At 47.8% G+C, this 20,431-nt stretch overlaps 1 protein-coding gene across 5 annotated transcripts in view; it reads right to left on the reverse strand.

Annotated features, from left to right (window-relative positions):
• Positions 1-509: 509 nt before the first annotated feature.
• The window catches only part of ZBTB16 (zinc finger and BTB domain containing 16), a 174,807-nt gene continuing 154,885 nt past the window's right edge, over positions 510-20,431 (reverse strand). For all 5 annotated transcript variants that reach the window (XM_067565712.1, XM_067565688.1, XM_067565696.1 and 2 more), the window contains 2 exons: positions 9,444-9,611; positions 510-6,764 (listed from right to left, as the gene is read on the reverse strand). In XM_067565712.1, the coding sequence (XP_067421813.1) occupies positions 6,535-6,764; positions 9,444-9,611 (398 nt within the window). In that variant the 3' untranslated portion in view covers positions 510-6,534. The remainder of the gene's footprint in view (positions 6,765-9,443; positions 9,612-20,431) is intronic.

A 20,431-nucleotide genomic window follows, 5' to 3' on the forward strand; every position in this document is an offset into this window, starting at 1 on the left:
CAGAGAGCACGTTGGTGAGGAAAAGTGAGATCTTGAGACCTACCTGCTCTTGCTCTCATTGGGCTGTCTTGCAATGACTCACGGTGATGATATCCAAACCCTTCGTGTCAGGGAAGGGCAGTTTGGGTCACTCACAGACTCTCTCACAGCTAATTTGAAGGCAGTGCCTAATCCCAACCAACCAAACAAAGAGGGGACCTGCAAACCATCCTTGGTTTTTAAGAAGCCACAGAGCCTGTTAAAATGGGAGCCAGCAGTAGTTCCAGCTGCCAACTTCAGCTCTTTTTGAGGCTGACATCTGCTGGTATAAAGAAAAAGCAAAAATCTCTCCAGCACACTCTGGAAGGTGAAGGCCATTTGTATGGAAATAGCATCAGCCTTCCAATTCCGTCCCTTATTTCAGTCCTGTTCAACTGAGATCAGGTAAGGTTTTAGCTCATTCGATGGATTTCTCCTCTTCCCAGCCCGAGGAATGTCTGAGCCCAGAATAGAAAGAGGCAGCAAGCAGAGACGACTGAATTAACTTTATTATTTTGTCTAACTGCAGATTCAAGGTATACAACTGAACATTGCTATTTTTCTTATGAGACTTATAAATAAAAATACAAAAAATGTTCACTACAAAAAAATCTACTGTTAGTAGGATGTAAAAAATATTCTCTTTGCTATAGAAGGCACAAACTTCACTTAGTGACACATGGAGAGAAAAAAAACCTGCAGCAGTAAATTCTTTTTTTTTTTTCTTTTTTTTTCCTCTGTCAGAAACACTGAAGTTTTACAAAGAAATGCATCTGAATCTACACAGAACGAAGGCAGATGCGGAGAGCTGCAACTAGGAGACATCACAATTTGGGATTCCTTTTTTTTTTTTTTTTTTCCTTTTTAAATTTTTAGCTAACTGCATCTGTGGCTAGAGAATGGATAGGACTCGCAAGCAGTGCTGCAAAAGAAATGAACAGAACGAGAAAAACAGATTTGTACAAAAAATAGTAACCAATAATCTGAAAAAAAAAAACCAAACAAACAAAAAATTGGGCACCTTCTAAAATTAGGCTAACAGGAGGTGCTGAGGTAGACAGAACTATCACATCAATTAATTAAAAACACTATTTTTAATACAGAGCAATCAGACTGGCACTTGTGCTGACACGACATAAAAGACAAGCAATGAAAACAAGCCTTCGTTTGCTTGGTCCAGCAGGGCAGTTGGTCCTCAGTGCTATAATATACATATATATAATTATATATATATGGATAGACGTCATGGAGCTTTACCATGGCTTCTTAGCCTTAAGAGATCATGCATACATAACACTATGCGAAACAAATACTATGGTGCACACCAAAAGTTTGGTACTCAGCGCAGAAGGATGTCATGGGACCAGAGACTTCTCATCAGCCACATTCATTGGAATGATGCTTCTCAGCTGTATGTCAGACATGAATGTGCTGCCTTTTTTTCCAACCCTCTTTTCTGCCCTATGGGTTAAAGCAGCCTTGGAATGACAGCCGCAGACGCAGGTGTCCCAAGGGGCGGGGATGAGGGGAGAAACAGGAGATGCAAGGGGAGTGAAAAATAAACACGTTCTTTTCTTGTCTGATGAGTTTTCACTCAAAGTTGTTGTCTTTGATTTAAAACGTTCCAGGGATCTGATTTTAGAGGTTTTGGGTCTGGAAGAAACCAAACTTCAGTTTTACACAGTGCCTAGGTGGTGAAGCCAAAATCTGCCAACACCTGGGGCGGGTGGATCTTCCAATGGAAATTAAATCATGTTGGAAAATAAGTTGTTTGCTCCATGTACTATGACATCCCCTCAACCAGCAGTACCAAATTTACTGCAAAAAGGTACCATATACTTGTGAGAAATCGCAGCAATTTTTTTCTGTTAAAATGTGAAAAAACTGTTTTCAGGCACAAAGATTAAACAAGCCATTCTCCAGAGTTACATCCTGGATTGTACTAAATCAGCACCAGTCTTGCTTCCCCTTCCCCACACAAAGCAGCAAAGATATTATCAATCGTATATGTGCGTGCGCGCACATGCGTGAGATAGATATACATATAAATGCACATAAGGGATCTTAATGCTGTGAATTGAGAGACAACACTAATTTCATACCCAAAACAATACCATAGACAGCCAGGTAGATGTTCAAAATGGATGATGCGTACAGAGTAAGGTGTGTGCAAATAGCCAGCTGCCTGCTTTGCATTTGGAAAAGTTTTGATAGGACTGTATAAGGCAGTTACAATTCTAGTTCATGAAGAATACTATATACTGTGGTAGGCAGTGCTCAGCATGGGAACTGACTATCTAAAGTGGAAATTATTGATGTGGCCAACAGAGAAAGAAGAGATGCTGCTCTGGAGATAAAATTGCACACAATACTTCCCCTTGCCCCATAAGATTGTGCTCTCTAACAGAGGGAGGAAGAAGGCAGAGAGATTCCCCCTAAATTCCAGACCTATATGTGTTCACCTGAGCTCCATGTGAAGTCAGTAACCCTGTCTACTTCTGCATGTGTTTGTGCTCTGCAGCTGACACATCAGAACTGCCTCCACACATCCTCTAACATTAAACAACAAATAATATCTTTTAGATTTGGCAGGCTGAGGAAGAATTTGCTTCTCTGCAGCGAACAGTAAACACAAATGATTGCTGCCCCGGAGTAGCGTAACTCCACACAATAAAGAGAAATTGTTAACTCACTATTATCTACAGTACTGCCTGTCCCCCCACTGCACCCCAAGCCTATGTTAGCAGACGTAGGAAATCTGCATCTGATGTGCACGTTTGCATACATTTCCTGCATGTGATTTTGAAGCTGCAATATTTTTGATTTAGTACCATCCAACGCTGCAACACCAGATCACAACAATACTGCATGATTTAATACACAACCACACGCACAAAAAGCACACACACACACACGCATACGCACGCGCACACAATTCCTGTTCACATTACAAAAGGAAGGGCAAGGTCCTGTGGAAACTGACACAGGGACTAACAAATATTACAAAAATATCACACTTTGTAAATATCAGTTCAACCCTTTCAGCTTGGTGAATGGGGGGTGGGGTGGGTGTGAAGAGAGGGCTCATTTTGTGGAATACCTTAAACATTTTTTACATCAGTTTTAGTTTTGAGACTGAGATTATCTCATGGCCATCGCTGGCTAACGCAAAATTGACGCGTTAGTGCATATTTATTTATCCAAGCTCTGCCCTAAGTGATTTTATACTCACATTTTTCACATTATAAACAAGACTCTACTGTTCTATTCACATATTCAAGTTTAACTCTTTCCTTTTCAAAGCACTAAATCTTCCCTAAACTGTAAATTACCCTGCTCCACTGTCACGTGAAGTTATTTTCCCCAGTTTTAAGGCCTTCACATTTTTCCCGACAGTTGAGACAAGGCTGGGGGTAGGGTGGGAACATCAGCGTAACACCCCTCATTTTTTCCCTTTACTTCCATCTACAAAATGCTTCCCTAACTTTTTTTTGTGTTTAATATAAATGCAGCTAAATTACAAAATAATATACAATTGCAAGTAAAGCATGAGATGAAAATTGAAGTGACATCACAAAGCGAACACAAATATTGCAAAATGTGCTTTCATAACTGCAAAATAAAAACAAAAACCAAACATAAGAGGTAGCTTTCAGAATCAACGACCCCAGCTCTTTCAAGGCGAGCCGTTAAAAGAATACCAATTTTGGTAATGATAACGCACAAAGAGAGGCTGACAAAAACCACCGTAAAATTACTTTTGTGGCTGCCGGGGCACTTTTGCACTCTTACCACGCATGCGATTCTTACACCGCAAGTCTCCGATCTGCGGCATAGCCTTTTAAACAACCTATTCATTTAAAAAAACAAAAAACCTCCAACCCAACAATAAAAGCTCATGGAGGTCACGAAAAAACGAGGTAATTTCAAGTAAAATGTGCTAACCACAGAAATATTCAAACTTAAAAAACAACAACAACAACAACAAAACCCCCAAAGCAAAACACAAAGAAAAGCCGTCTTTTACCATTCACTCCTTCATAGCTTCCTGGACAGAGGGCTGGGCAAAAAAATTAATTGGTATGTTCCTGTTTCACAACATGAAAAATAACCACGCATCTCCCCATTCAGAGCAAAGCTCTTGCAGCCAGACAAGGGACGGTTTCTGAAGGGTTCTTGCTTTAAAAAGAAGAACACCGTTGAATTGCAAGGCATGGCATAAGCTGAGACACAGAAGTGAGCTACTGAGCAGCATGATGCATACAAAAGCTAAACACCCAAACTTGTGAATTACTCGTCAAAACTCTGACGAGTTTGTTAGGTCAAACTGACAAGCTAGCACTTAACCAGCCTGGGTCCTTGCTACGCATCGCAAGCCATGGGGATACGTTGCGTGTGTCTGTTTGCAGGAGAGAGTACAAGGACACGCATCATTCCTTCAGACCCCTGGCAATACCCAGGCACCAGGGGGCAGTTTAAGAGCATCGTGAACTGTGACTCCCTCATCTGCAGACACACTTGTCCAACTGCTGGGATTTGACAAACAGGCTGGGAGTTTTTGCCCTTTTGATCTGGTTCTGATTCCCTCCCCTCAAAAAAAAAAAAAAATGCATAGAAATGTCTTTGGTCAGGAGAAAGGGTCGCAGCCTAGAGGCAATTTTTACAGCCAACTTCTAAGCTCTTGAACAGACTGGCTTCGGCCCGAATTGCCGAAGTAGCTTTTATTATAGCGGGAGAGCCACCAGCACCCCACACACTCGGTTGTAAGACGAGTAGTGACCATGGATCAAAACATCCAGTGCAGCTTTCTGCGCACGAACCAGAGGCTCAGCAGCCGTTAGTTTCACATCGTTCTAAGTGGTAACATAAGAGCTTTGCTAATTGAGGAGTGTGATGGGGGGGGAAGGGGAGAGTCCAAATGCATCCTCCATCCTGGGCTGAGAAGTCGCCCCACCTGTCCTATGCCGCAGCATAATTATATCCCAGTCTAACTCACCAGCATGCTCTTGACACCCTGCATTAATGGACACATAAGCCGTGTGAGGCTCGCTTCGTTTCCATCATTCAGGTTTTTAAATCGTTTCCTTCAAATTAAATTTTGATTCAAATTCATTTTCTCCAAAGCAGTTTTCCCTCCCCCTAAATAATTATTAGTCAACTGAAAACGTTTTCAAGAAACTATCTGCCATCTGAAATGCAGCAGCCCAGGAACAGAGGGGAAAAAACCGTAGCGAGGTTTGGGTTTAATTTAATTGTACCCAAGGGGTGCATCGTGGGCTGGGGGACGGGGCACCAAGCACCCTGCCCCAGCCAGATCTGAAGAGAGCCCGTGCTAGAGACAGCAGCGCAGGGGGGGTCCTGCAGCCAGGGTCTTGCCACCCAAACAGGAGGTAATGGGCAGGGGGGCCGGCATGTGCACCCAATGGGGGAGTCCCTGCCGGACTCCTGCTGCTGCTGGCTAGGAAGGGAGACCCCAGCACTTCCCCAAGCTGGGGGGCTCCAGCCTGGATGCCAGGGCTTTTCACAAGGAATGGGACACTGGAAGCCCACGGTGCTGCATGGTATCCCCCCCTGTGCTGCCTGGGCTGGGGGAGATACCTGGGGGTTCAAGCCTGGCACATCCTATTGCTTCCTCCCCTGGCTGCAGCCCCACAAACCTGCCGGCTGCTGGCTCTGCTGTCTGCGAATCAGGCGCCAAGCTGTACCCAGCATCTTCTCTACCCAGGACAGGGGCCTTACTACGTATTTCTGGGTACCTGGAACAGGCACATCCGATCTAATTGGGGGCATCCTCGGAGGGAGATTTTGAGCTTTCCCAAGAGGCATCTGAATAAAGCTGGGTGACTGAGGGCACACCCACGGCCCCGCTGCTATCCTGGCCCAGCCACAGTGGTACATTGACCGAAGGGGTTTTTCTGTCCCTGGAGCTCATCCATCCCAGTGGGAAGTGGTAGCTAGTTTGATGGAAGAATTCTGTCCACCTAGCCACGTCCACACCAGGGGCTGGGTCGACCTAACTACAGCGCCCAGGGGGCAAAATTTCTCACTGCCCTAAGCGATGTCTCTAGGCTGACCTCATTTTTCAAATGTTGACGAGGCCTGAGTCAATTAAACCGATTTGGCAAAAAAAAAAAAAAAAAAAAAAAATGGGACCAAAAAATTCAAATTCAAACCTCCCCAAAATCTCAGACCCACCCCCCAAGCTCGCAGCAGCCTGATCCTTCCCCTCCGACACAGTGACATTTCACCTGCTCTTTCCAAAGCCCTCGGCGCGCGTCGGCACGAAACGTGAGCAGGGATTTGGCTATGGCTCGACTCTGATGTGTTTTCTCATCGGCTGCACAGAAACCACAAAAATCAAAAGGGAATTATTCCCCCTCCCTCGGACAAACACCTCAGAAGCCAGAAACAAAAGCAGAGAACCCTTTTAGTAATAACAGAATAAAAGGCCATGGATGATGCTTTTTTTTTTTTTGCCCAGTCCTTCATGACTTAAATCTTGCCCCTCCATGTCCCTTAAACGTAGCAAAGGTAGAGATAGGTCTTCTCTATCCTCCAGTCGGTGGGGATCTCCTCTGGTTTGTGGCCCTTCATGTGTTTCTGCATGGCAGAGAGGCTGGGGCAGTACTCCAGGCAGATAGTGCACTGGTAGGGGGAAGCGCCGTTGTGGGTCCTGAGATGTTTGATCATGGCAGAGTAATCTCGGGACCGCTGATGACACAGCTTGCATTCAAAAGGCTTTTCACCTGCAGGGGCAAGAGGAGGAGAGAGACAAAAGAAGGGTCAGGCGGTGGCCACGCTGACTCGTCTGTGGTACTTACACAGCTGCCCATCACTGCAGCATCCGGGCGCCTCACAGTCTTCAAGATATTTATCCTCACCGCACCCCCCTGCTTCAGAGGAAAGTGCAAAATACACTGTAGTGATGGGATAACTTCCCCTGGGGGAGGTTTCCTCCTGGCCCCTATTAGTAAGAGCTGGGCTCGTGCCCTGAAGCATGGAGGGGATTTAGCTCTCCCCAAAATTTTGCTGTCTTTTCTTTAAGCTTTCAATTTTGTAAATCTGCACAGTCTCCTTTTTTTTCCTCTGTAAAGTCCCAGTTTGTTTTGATGCTGCTCAACTCTTGGGCTCCGTGATATCTTGTGGCGATGGATTCCCCAGGCTGTAGTGCACTGGGTGATGATGTCCACCACGCTCGGGCGGGTTTAAAAATGTGCAGCGGAGACCACTACAAAATAGATAGCAACTAGATCCTGTGCAGCATTTTTCATCTCTCCGCCTCAAACTGCTTCACGGAGGAGATCAGCATCATTATCCCCACTGCACAGAAGGGGGCACTGGGACATGGAGAGGGGACGGTCCTGCAGCAGACCAAGGGAGGAGCTGGGAATTGAACCCTGCTCTCTAATGTCCTGTCCTCTGAAGCAGCTGGAGCTGGGCACTGTTGGGGAGAGGATGCTGGCTAGATGGACCCAGGTCTGATTGAGCCTGGCAAGTGCTGTGTTCCCCAGTGTTCCCCAGAAGCCAGGCCCCTGAGAGGAAGACGATCTCTGCGCCAGCTCATTTGCCCATATTTTGGGTTATTCAATCTGAGCAGAAGCCTGTGAATCATTTTGATAACACATGCGGCTGGAGCTGAGATTTCGGGGACTAGTTTCAATGCAGTAAATAACCGCCTGGCCTTCCCGCTATTGATACTTGCTCTGTGCACAGGCACAGCGAATAATGAAGTAATGAACAGCAAAAGCGATCTAAATATTGATCCACTATTTACAATAGTTACATGCTGACGCATTCAGTGAGTCCTTATCCCCATCAACAGCCCTGGATTCCTAAGGAACTGCAGCTGCCTTTCTACAGCAAAGGCCCATGATTCAGGCAGCTCTGGATCTGGGAAATAATTAAACATTTAACTGAAAAATATTACCATAATGCAAGATGCAAAAACAAAGGAGAAGAATTCTCTGTAGCGCCTCCCAGACTTGAAGCTGCCCCGAAGTGACAGGGTTGCAATGCATTACACAGGGAACCGGGCACTGGGCTTACGTGCGATACGCACCAGTGAGTGGCTTGGGTAACTCAGCTCCCACTTGGAGCCATCGTTAGACCTAGTAATAGGGGCCTGATTTTAGCCAGTCTTAGCACCTCTCACTGCCCTATGTCTGCACAGGGCAGGAGATCCACAGCCTGGTGTAGGAAGGGAAGTGAGGAGGGCTCTGCTGAAGCGGGGGTCTCTTCCATTTGTACCTCCCTGTATGCTCCAGTGTCTAGACAGCCCCCATTTAGTCTGAGGCACTATAAATCTATGGCTGGATTTCCAAGGTGCTGAATTCCCGCAGTTCCCTTTGGAATAGATGTCTTGCTTAAGTGGGAAAGGGAATGGGACCCCGGGACTTTCGTCCCCCAACTCCCGCTGCTCATCTGCACAAGCCATAAACCATCCCAAATATCCTCCCAGGATCCTTTGAGCAAGAGCTGGGAAAAGCAGAGGGAGGGTTGAGAGTGGAGTAGACACCCCAGCCACTGTCACTGCCACTGCCACCGCCACCGCACACTGCAATGAAAGAGAAAGGTCTGCAGCCCCTCTTCAATTCTTTCTGAGCCTGCCACGCAGAAGACAGACGGTAGGTGGGCACGCACCATTTGACAGCGTGGGTATTTTGGTCAAGGCAGCTCCTAGGTACGGTAAAAGCAGGAGGAGGGAGCAGCGCTGCGTAGCTCTCTATAATCCCTCCAGAGGGACAGGAGGATAATGGTTACTAAAAAGCCCTAATCATTTCAGTATGTGAAGAAGCCTGGCGTATTCCTTCCCAGTCTGCCCACCATGCCTGCAGGCTCCTCGCACAACTTTCGTTTGGCTCGGGGACGGACGAGGGTCCGGTGGCGCCGGGTGCAAGGAGATGGAGATGGGAGAGGCAGCAATCAGGTGAAAGTAAAGCGGAAAGTCTCCAGTGTATTATCATTTGTCCCAACTCCATCCCGCTCTCACGCCCCTCAGCTGGCCAATGCCCAGGCAAGAAGTAGCTCTTTCCCCAGCACCTTTTATCTACAAGGATCCTGAAGTGATCTGCTTATGGAGGCAACGTAATTACCAGTGCAGAACTCTGTCAGGACAGAGGAATTGCTGCCCCGATTCTTGTGCAGAATACCACCACGGTTAAAGAGCTCATCTGAGAGCTGGGTGCTTTCAGGGGCCTCACAGCCTGTTCCCACCACTGGCGGGCAGCTATTCAGTACCGGCACACGGGGAAGAACGCTTCCTAGCAAACCCCCCGCCCCCGCCGTGGCCCTAGCTGTTCCATGGAGATCTCCCATCCAAGGGCTGAACCAGCCCAGGGGATCATAGTCCACGGAGGTGGCGCTGCCGAGGCAGCTCAGTGGCGTGCTGCTAAGGCCATTGCAGATGCGTGGTGGCGGGACGGTACCTGTGTGCACCCTGTAGTGGGTCTCCAGCTGGTGCTTGAGGCTGAACTTCTTGCCGCAACCATTGCACTCGTACGGTTTCTCTCCAGTGTGGATGCGCTTGTGGCCTTTCAACGTGCTCTCATCCCGGAAGCAGCTGCCACAGAACTCACACTCGTAGGGGTGGTCCCCTGGAATGACACGAGCGCCCAGTTAGATACTGTCGGGAACAAAGCACAGCATAATGCAGACCCCACAGCCAGCACCGGCCCAGCCTGTACTGCCCCGCATCTTGAAAAGCCACCTGCAAGGTCTCAATTCCCCCTTAGGGGTTAAGAGAAAGGAAGAGACGGCGGTCACTGCACACATCCTTGACGTGCAGCTGGCTCTGGGGTGGAACATAACAGAGGCCCAGCAACGCACAGCAACGCTGCACGGCACCTTCGGGCTGGAAGCGAAGAAGAATCCTCCATCCAGCTGGAACGGCAGGGGCAGTAAGCAGGCCAGCAGCAATTTATCTAGACATTGGGAAGGCCTAGGGGGATAGTGATAGGATCCGGCCATTACTCAGGCTAACAGTGGGCATGATTCGATGACTCCCACTCATCTGAAATTATTTATTAGTTATTTGCTGCTCCTGCTCTGGCTGACCGATTCCTTGCAGGTACCGAGGACTTAGGGGGCAGAAGAGGACTGGGTCAGGCAGCAGACCAAATGGCTGTGCAGTACAGCCGTATTCCTCTCATCAAGCCATGTCAGGAGATGCCCTAACTCCTCCCCTCTCTTACTCCCCCACCCCGCTTCTCTCTCAGGCCCCAGAAGCGGTCGGTAAAACGAGAATGACGTGCCATCCCTCCTGCGGTTCAGCACAGCGGGGAGGACCCGCTGCCCTGCCGCACACAGGAGACCCTTGACCCTTGCCGATTGGGTTGGGGAGGTGCTAACGAGGCAACCGGCTTCACCATCTCAGCGCGGCAGCTGGGGCAGGCAGAGGGAAAGCTCAGCAGAGCGAGCGGCTCCTGACTGGCTCCAGGAAACGGCACCATGGCGGGGAAAGTAAAGACAAGCCCGCGAAGAGGTATACCGCTCTGCCAGCCGCTTCCTCGGGCATCGCTAATGGGATACAGAGAGGGGAAGCAAATCGGAGACACACCCTCTCCCCCTGCTCACAGCAAGTCTGAAGATTCAACCTCCCCCCCCCCCCACATCCCCCAACTCATGAGAATTTTAACTTCAGCAAGAGAGAGGTGTGACCGAAGGGCCATCACTCTCTGTGCAATGGAGGAGTTTGTGGGCTCATTTGTCTGCTGAAGACAGGAGCACACGCACACACGCCATTTTCATCTCATTCTTCAGATAAATATTTTGTGATGCCACCCAGGACCAAAAACCTTGGGAGCCGGAGAGGTGTTTAAATACTCCAGATTGGGTGGCTGATAAATGAACTTCAGTTTAGCAGCAAACTCAGAATTATCTGAATGAAAGGTGAGGGCTCCAGCTACTTATTTATTACAGAAGTGAAGGCAAGGACAATAAAGATAGATTGATTGTCCAAGACTTTGTTCATGAATATTTAAATATCACTGATTTGTCTTGTCACTGTAATTACAATTTCTCTGTGCTGCATATCCTACAACCACAGTTTATGGTAAAGAATGGCCAACTGTATTTCACTTGTCCTACTGCAGATGTGCAGAGCTGCCAAGCGTGTAATGTTCCTCGCATTTCATACATTTTCTTCAGCTGCTGAAGGCTTAAGTCATCCACAATGACCTACGTTTTTTCATTATCCCCATGTCAAACTGCACTCGTGCCTGGGCATAAATTGTCCTTCTAGTTATATACTCACATGCCTGCGCTTTCACTTCCTCTTTAAAATGATATTTCACTCTCTTTTTCTCTTTAGACCCTCAAACAAAATCCACCCCTCCCAAATTAGGACCTTCCTCACATAAATTCTGATTTTACATTAGAGTTTCCAAATCTTTCAGGCAGCACTAAATGGTTTTTTAAAGCTTTGGGTATAATAACTCTGATATTTCACATTATTTTCTGATTGCAGGAGACTAGCAGAGAGCTCCCAGGGCTTAAATGCATTTGATCCTTAAAAACCACTACATACACACATCTCACAGGATGGGTTTGAGGCTTGGATGGCAGTTTCCCCAGTGGCAAGAAAGAAGGGAGAGGGTTCCCCTCTTTGGATGCTTTTTAAACGTTCGCTTGTATACAGAAGCTGAGCCCAATCTGGTGGAAATCCGGGTTGCTCCAATTAAATCAATATAACCACAGATAACTGCCTTTATTCTTTGTTGTATGTTGGGCCAGAGCACTCACTGGTGTCAATCAACATGGTTCTATCAAAGTCAGTCCATCAACTGAAGATCTGACAATTTCTGAATTTCTAACACAAACAATATGGGTAACTCCGATTACAATCTCTAGGTGCTCTGACACTATGGTGATGGGCTCCATATATGAATCTATCTAGTAATACGGATTCTTTCTGAAGGGGGTGAGGGAAATGTTACATTAATCAAGGATGACTTTTGAGGTTAAAAAGTCCTTTTAAAAAGACGGGGCTCTGCTCTGAAGACGTGTGTCCAGAACCTCAGTTGGTAGAAATGGGCATAATTTGCTGATTTACACGAGCTAAGCGTCTGGCCCATTAGTTTGCTCTGACAGAGGTGGGAAGTATGGGTTGTTGTTTTTTTTTAATTTCAGAATTATTGTTTCAATATTCCATTCAGCACCTTGCTTGAAAATCAGAGACACTGGAGGGCTGTCCAGGCCCGCATGTCAGGACTTCCAGAATATGCATTTGTTACATTGATTTTTTAAAAGAACGTGTGAATGGAAACCAGGAGAATAATTCGCATTAAGTCCCAGCCACTGGTCTGAGAAGGGATTTTTTTTTTCTCTCCCCCCACGTCCCCCGCTGCTTCTTTATAGTGCTCTGGTACTTAAAATGAAGTGTTAAACTCAGGAGCCAGTTTGACAGGATCTTGGTGAATTTCATTATCAACCTGATCACATGTTAAGTGAGTTTAAATATGGAATCTTGAGAGTCAGACCAAAGAAAAGAAAAGGGGAAAATGCACAGCACCTGGCCTGTAATCCTGACACAGGGAGCTGATGAGCCCCATGGCTTTGCAGCGTGTGCAGAACTGGCTGTGGAAACTCAAAATTTCCAATTTGTGGCATGTTGATTAACTTTGTAGGGCCCCTTAATGAGCTTGACATTAAGTGCAGGACAAACGGGACTAATTAGAACCCCTCTGGCCAGCCCTCTGCACCTGTGACCCTGGCTTTATATCATTACCTGCTGTATTTGTTAGTCTGCTAAGCAACCAATCGCAGGGCCATAAAATGCCTTTCCTACACAGCTGAGAGTTTATTATATGATCAGCCATGTAAATCAGGGATCCATCAATGCCAAGGACTCTGCTGGCCTGCACTACCAAACACAGCTGCTGATACTAAACATGCAGCATTGGTGGCAAACGAGCTGGGAACAACAGAATATTAATGAGGTGAGGCACTGTATGTGTACACACATACATGAGAGCGAAAGAGAGAGCGTGCACACACATATACATAAAAGCGCGCTCACCAGGCTTATGGAAATCCAAGCATTAAATAATTTATTTTTTTTTGCTCATCTTCAGTAGATAAGAGATCTGATTTAAAAACAAAAAACCTCCGGGCCAGACCCTCAGCTGGCAAAATTGGCACTGTGCTATTGAAGTTGACATGATTATACTGATCTGCACCGGCTAAAGATCTTGTCTTCACCTTTTCCATCTGGAGTGATGGAGAGAGATTATAGGGACAGTTTTAAAAGGAAAGAAGTTAGGCGTCCTGATGTTCACAGGAGATGAGGGGAAAAAAAAGAAAGGAAAATGGCAAAAAAGACACAGGCATAATTCAGACCGTATCTGGAAAATATTGTAAAAACATTTCTAAGAAGAGATGCCACAGAAGTGAGCAGCAGAACGCCTCTTGCATCATCATTACACTAGCACCAAGCACCAAGTTTGCAACCCATTGTGCTAGGCACTGTACATACACCTTGTAAGAGACAGTCCCTGTGCCAAAGATTTCACATTCTAATTATCTTAGACAAAGGGTAGGAAAGTGTGTGTTCATCATCCCCATTTTACAGGTAGGGAACTGAGGCACCCAGAGATTACGTCACTGGCATAAGATCACATGGAGCGTCTGTGGAGGAAGTGGTAACAGAATACCCATCTCCTGAATCCCAGTCCAGAGTCTTAACCAAAAGTCTACAATTCTCCTCCATCATCTAGCCCTATTCTTCCATTTCAATACAGGATGGATTATTCACTGAAAAAGCGTATCCCCATGAATGTAATACCCCAGAGACGCTGCTCGATACACTAAGGGCTGTATCTCTTTACTTCTGTTCAATTTAGAGTGGGAACCCTGAGTTCCTATTATTCTATGTGGCACAGCCATCTACGCATCTCAAGGAGGTTCCAAACCATTCCAGGGATTCTTCCCAGCACCCTGTGTTTTGGGTGCGATGGGTAAAGAGCGCTGAGACTGGAATGCTGCTCCTTGATCTGTTTTAACCTTTAAAAAGGTGTGTGGACACACCCATGGTTGGAAAAAGCACCCACATTGAACGTTAGACGTACAGCGGTAAGTGTAGAAGAGGCTAATAAATGATTGACAGTAGAAAGTGTTTAGATGGTTGTAAGATATAGTTACAGCAAGCCATTTACTGACTTGTTGGACTAACACAATTTATGATTATCGATTGATTAAAATATTTAACGTGCTTATAACCACCAATAGGCAATACCGATGTCTAAGATGCTTGTCTATCAACCGTCACTTATTAATCCTTTATACATGTACTCAGTTTAAATGTGACCAAACTTTCCCCGTGGTAAGAGATCATCTTCAGAGGGGTCTTTACAGCGAATGTCCCTTTTCCAAAGTGGCTTTGCATCCTTGGGCACTATAAAATCATGAAGAACCAAGTGAGATTTTCTGGCATCCTTAATTTGTCCTAAACAAAAGCAGGAAAGTCACCAAGGAGACCCGGCTCTGTTAGACTTGCAACGGGGGGGGGGGCGCTTGACTTGCACCCGGAGGAGGGGGCAGCCTGACAAGGATTTCGGGGCATGGGTAGTTCTTGTTTTCCTCATTCCCACCCTCGAGCCTGGACGGGTCAGCCCAGGGTGCGGCCGGCCTCGCCTGTGGGTCTAGGAACCAGCTCTGAGCCGAGCCAAGGTGGAGAGTTCGGATGGGAAATCACCCGCATGGTTATCTGAGTCTCCCCAAGGCAATGGGTCTCTGCCTGCTCCTATCTGGCTCCAGGAGGGTTACACAACAACAGGATGCCCAAGTCAATGGACTCAGGTTAAATGAACAGGACTGCGATTTGAGCAAGCTTTTCCTGAACGGGAGCCCAAAGGGAACAGACTGGCTACTGCCCGCATCAAACCAGGCACCAGCTGCGTTGGTCGGCCAGGATTCGGTGCCACAGCCTAGGTCGGGTGACGGACTCATTGACCCCAGCTCCTGCACCGCCAGCATGAGGCGGAGGTCCTGGGGCATGCCTGTGATGCAGCTGCCGGCACTGGAGTGGATGTAGCTGCCTAGAGACTCTTTTCCAGGCCCTGACTGGCATTGCGTCTGTTCATTTCTTCCCGTCATGACCCTATCGGGGAGGGGACGCAATTAAAATGGGTGGAAACGGAAACCTCCCTGATCAGGGACAGCCGGATTGTGAGTGGCTCTGGCATATCACACCTGACTCCCACCGCCCTGCTCTCCCTTGCTAAGATCCCAAACCCCATAGCCCCCTCGCTTGCTGGAAGGAAAACAGGAGCCCCCTTCAGGGAACTCTCCTGAGCAGATGCCCGTCGTGCCGTTACCCTGGTTAAGATCATCCCAAGGGGGGAGGAGCAGCCACATTCCCCACTGATCTCAAGGGAGCGCGGTGGTAGGTGCTCACCACCTCTCCGGATTTGTTCCTGCATTTGCACCCCCGGATTGTTTATTTTCTCACTTCTGAACATCCTTTGCTGATCTCCCCCAACTCTAAGACTTGGCTAAGCCAAAGGGCTGTGTCAGGAGCCTCTCCAGCCTGAGATGCAGTGAGCACGCTCCACTCTCCCTGGCATCAGGACCAGGACTCTGCCCCTTCCGGCATGAAAACACAACCAACGTGAAGACGACAAGTCTCTCCCTCGACACAGCTCATCGTTTCGCTACTTAGCGAAGGCAGCTGCAAAACGCTTGCTTTGCCAAGTCCCCTGCTTCTGCTGGCTTGCTGCTGAACGCAAAGGAAAGCTGCCCTGGATTCACAGCCAATGCTGTGACAATCAAAACCCTGAACCACAATTCCCACTGGCCTGGAGACGTGCCAGCCTGGGCAGAGGTGCGTGAAATCCCACTGAGACTCACCCCCTTCCTGGCACCTGGAGATTTCATTGTCCAATTGAGAGAGCAGTTTGCAACTGATGCGTCTGACCCCACTTTAGAGAGACTTGGGGGGGAGAGGAAGGGAAAGGGAAACAGACCCCCAACTCACCTGCCACCACACCCAGAAATGAAGCCACAAACAGATCAACCAAGGAAGAAAATGGTTTCATCTGGCAAATGACAGGAAGGAAACATTTCCCCCACCCATCTGCAAACAATTCCCTCCGCCCTAAACAAAGCCATTTCAAGCCCCATGATTCATAACAAGCCTGCAAGTTACAGACCAGCCCGTATGCTATAGAAAGTTGCCCAGTCCAGCTCATTACCGAGCCTGTCCATTGGCCACTGTTCTCCTGCGAGTCACCACATCGTATTTTTACACATGCAAATGCATGCATGGGGTGGGTGAGGATTAATACTTCTATCCTTACTGGCTCATCAGTGAGTGAAGGGAGGGATCATAGCCAAGAGAAGACCCTCCTCCTGGTTACAGGATGTAGTTCATCTCTCACAAGAGAACCAGCCCAGCCCCGAGTAATAACCAACCCCCAGCACCTGTTCCACGTAGGCACATGAATGGTTTATGGTACAGCAATCTACTCTAATAAATTGGAGGCAGTGTTGTCCATGTGAGACTGGGAGTCAGGATGCTTTGGATTTATACCAAACCATGTTAATAATTTGCTCTGTGGCCTGGGGTAAAGTTACTTCATTTCTCTGTGCCTCGATTTCCCCACCTGTAAAATGGGTGTAATAATACTTGACCCAGATCTGTGCAGTGCTTTGAGGTGCTCCCGATGAAAGGCCTTAACGCAAGTGCTAAGAACTTATTTGAAAAGCAGCTTTTGATGTACACCTTGGAGAGCGCTGGCGCTGTTCAGAGACAAGTCTGCGAGACTGGCTGCAGTTTTTCGACAAGGGAACAATAGCCCACATGGGGCAGGTGTCACTTTTAATGTGTCATCATCAAGAGACTGATGCAAACTGCCTGCTGTACGTATGCTGCTGGCTGGGAAGGGCAGGGGAGCTGCCGAAGCAGACGCCTCCTGTTGGGAAGAGCAGCACTAATCAAATCTCCAGTGAACATTTAACCACACCTATGGCAGTTCATAGGCACTTATACGAAATGAAGATTAAAAGGAGAAAAGAATTACAACAACTTTCCATCACCCTAGCCCTTCCCAGCCACGGGCCTCAAAACAATTTGCATGAGTTCGTTAATCCTCACGCTCCGCCTCCCTTATAACAAGGTGGATAAACAGGGCTGGATTAAGGCACAGGGCATGATCCGCTCCTGGGCCAGGGGTCACGGACTCTAGGAATGGTGCGATTCCTGTCGAGTGCAGCAGGCCCAGCCCATACAGCCAAGCAGATACACTCTGGCTGTTGGGCAAACTGGGCTGTCAATCTGCCTCTCCTGCGGAGAGGGGAGCCCATTCTGCCTGGGAAGGAAACCTTGCCTCTCTCTGCTGGCAGGGTGACCTGCGCCCCTCCACAAGGCGATGGAGTCACAGGTCAGAGTCGTGGGAAACTCACGGTGTGGTGTGATGAGGAGCCTCATTCTCTTATTCCGAGCCGGGTGGTAAATAATATTATCCTTACTTTATAGACGGGGAAACTGAGGCAGAGAGAGGGGTGAAATGGACTTGCCCAAGGTCTTGTAATGAACCTGCGGCAGAGCCGGGAGAAGCCAGGGGTCTCACACCAGTTCTCTGTCCTATCCACCAGACCCCAACCCCTCCTGCTTGTTTAAAATGAGGCCATTTGAAAGTAAAGTCACGCTACCGGAAGCAAATTATAGCGGGTTTCCACGTCCCTATCTAGAGGCTACCAATCGTGCCCCAGCTCTGAGGCTTTAAATCTCCACCACCGCCACCACATCGTAGATTCATCTTTGTCTCTCTTTCAAAGAGAGTGGTAATAATACTCCACTCTTCCTCAGCGCTCTGCATCTGCACAGCTCCACGTGCTGCCCCGGGTTACAGATGAGGACAGAGAAGCACCAAGAAGGTAAGTCAGTTGCCACAGTGGGTCAGTGATGTAGCGAGGAGCAGCCTGCCTAGGTCTCCTGGCTTGCAATCCATTGCCCCGTCCCTGGGGCTGCACTGCCCGCCCTGCTGTATTCCACTGCATGCATTACACAGACCCCGCTCCCACGCCCAAGCCCCGGTTCACAGAAGTAGTCACGGATGTCAGCTGTCGGGTGTGAGAGCAAGTTGTTTGCAGGGACCATTCATTCCTCCTCGCCCTCATCATTGCACGGTGCATCCTGGTATCTGTAATGCTGGTCGTTGGACTTGCTTTGGGGGTTTCTCATACGCACGTCTCAGCCCTTCTCCTACATTAGCTCACAAAGGAGCAATTAACCAATGCCAATTAAAGGGCTCAGCCAGAAACTCAGCTTGAATCCTCTCTCCTCCCAGGCCCTCATGCAGCTCAAGCACTGTTGGCCCAGTGGCTACGGACCTGTAGGTCCCTTTGCTGAGAATGCCTTGCCAACAACCCCCGTTAAAGCTGCGGGGCTGTTAGCAGAAGAATCTCTGCTGATCCTGGCTGAGTGGTCTGGCTGCCCAGACCAGTGTGGAACGGAATTTTTTTTTTTTTTTTGCATTTACATTTTTTTGGTTTTGTTTGCTAAGGATCCGCTAAGAGTGACCCACACTCAGGTGTAGTGACGTGTACAGAAATGAGGGAGAGGAAAATTGCAGAAAGGAGAGAGATGGAGTTAATGCAGACGTTCTAGTCCTCAGCGCAGCTGGGCCCGTAGTCTGGTGCACATGCACTGGCAGACTATGAAAAATGAAGCTTGAGTAACTTAGGCTGGGGTTTTGAAAAGATGCCCAAGGGTGTTTGGCACCCAAGCACAACTGAAATGGCAAAGGGAGTCGGGTGCCCAACTCCTTGAAAGATTCCAGCTTTGGTTTCTACCTCCATCCTGTGGGGCATTTTACTGCCTTCATGTCAGACACCTGTAACTGAGTTTCCATTTCAGATGGCAAAATTCCTCATCTTCCATTGTTGTTTACAGTATTATTGTAGCCATGTCGGCCCCAGGATAGGAGATACACCAGGTGGGTGAGCTCTTGTCATTTATTGGACCGGCTTTTGCTGGTGAAAAAGACAAGCCTTCGAGCGACACAGATAACCTGAAGAAGAGCTTTGTGCATCAAAAGCTCGCCTCTCATCCACAGAAGTTGGTCCAATAAATATTACCTCACCCACCTGTAACTGATACAGACTGGACTGATCCAGCTCATCTACATTGCATCATTAGCAGCTCAGCTTTGTATTCTCTCCTCAATTTTTGCACCCATTTTTAGCATCCATTTCACATGTTTGGCTCTCAAGGACTCTGTCTGAATCCACCACACAGCCTGTCCATGTCAATGGTTTGACTTCCTCACCGCGCTTTCATTCAAACAGAATTTGACTGGAACATTTCCTGATGCAGTTTAAATACCACATACGCATAGCATAGGTCACTATAATCTCATTAAGACAGGGTACCAGTCCGATTATGTGCATCTAGTGCTTTAAGCTGATGAGGTACATTCACACATCCACTAATAAGGTCATATGCTGCGTTACACAGGATAAGAGACGTACTGCACACTGCTGAAAACCCAAATGAGTTCTACTGAGGAGTGAAGTTGCCTTTAATTTATATTTAAAGGAAAGAAAAAAAGGAAACCCACTGCTTCTCTGTATCGTTAAATCTCCACTAGGAATCTTTCCTTAGAATTTTCTCTTCCCAAATGGTCACGACCCAAACCCATCAAGCCTTGGAATGGACATATGCACTAACACGAAAGACAGTAACTAGTGGGGGGAGAACCATGCCCAATGCTTTGTGCGCCCAGCTACGACTGTTTTGCTGTTGTCTCACCCTACACCTCTTCCTCCTTCTCCAGTTTGTTTGCTGTAACCTAGGGCATGTCCATGCTACAGAGCTGTGGCTGTCCTGCCATCATGTAGACGCACCCCATGTTGACTGAAGGGGAGTTGGGTTGAGCTAACTACGTCAAAGAGGGTGCAAAATTGTTTGCAGCCCTGAGCAACACAGCTGGGTCAATCTAATTTTTCAGTGTAGACCTGGTCCACAGCTCTTTGGGGCAGGGATTGTCATTTAAATAAGGGTTTGGACAGTGTCTAGCATGACATGATCCTAATTCCTGACTGAGGTCCTCAGGCACTACCATGTAATAATGACAGCCCAGTCATTACACTAAGTTACCGAAGAGGAAAAGTTGATACTAAGAGCAGTAAATGGAGAGCTTTACTAGGCTAGGGAACAGTCCCACCAAGGGAAGTGACAGAAGCCTTGTCCCTGGACGCGTGTAGGACTACGCTAGGGGATGCCCTGGGGATGCACTGTAGGGAACAATCCTGTGGTGTCAGAGGTGATGCACTAGATGGGTCCGCGTGGGGCTGTTTCACAGATCCCTACGCAATGAACTCTGGGCTGCCGGTCTTGCAGTAAGCCCTGCCCCCTCTCACTCTCTCAGGGCAGGCAGACAGCTCCTGGCGCACTCCCGTTGCAACCAGTCACCCC

This window comes from Emydura macquarii, unplaced genomic scaffold (assembly GCF_026122565.2).
Source record: "Emydura macquarii macquarii isolate MOO-44397 ecotype Brisbane River unplaced genomic scaffold, CSIRO-AGI_Emac_v2 contig_312, whole genome shotgun sequence".
Classification (NCBI taxonomy): Eukaryota; Metazoa; Chordata; order Testudines; family Chelidae; genus Emydura; species Emydura macquarii.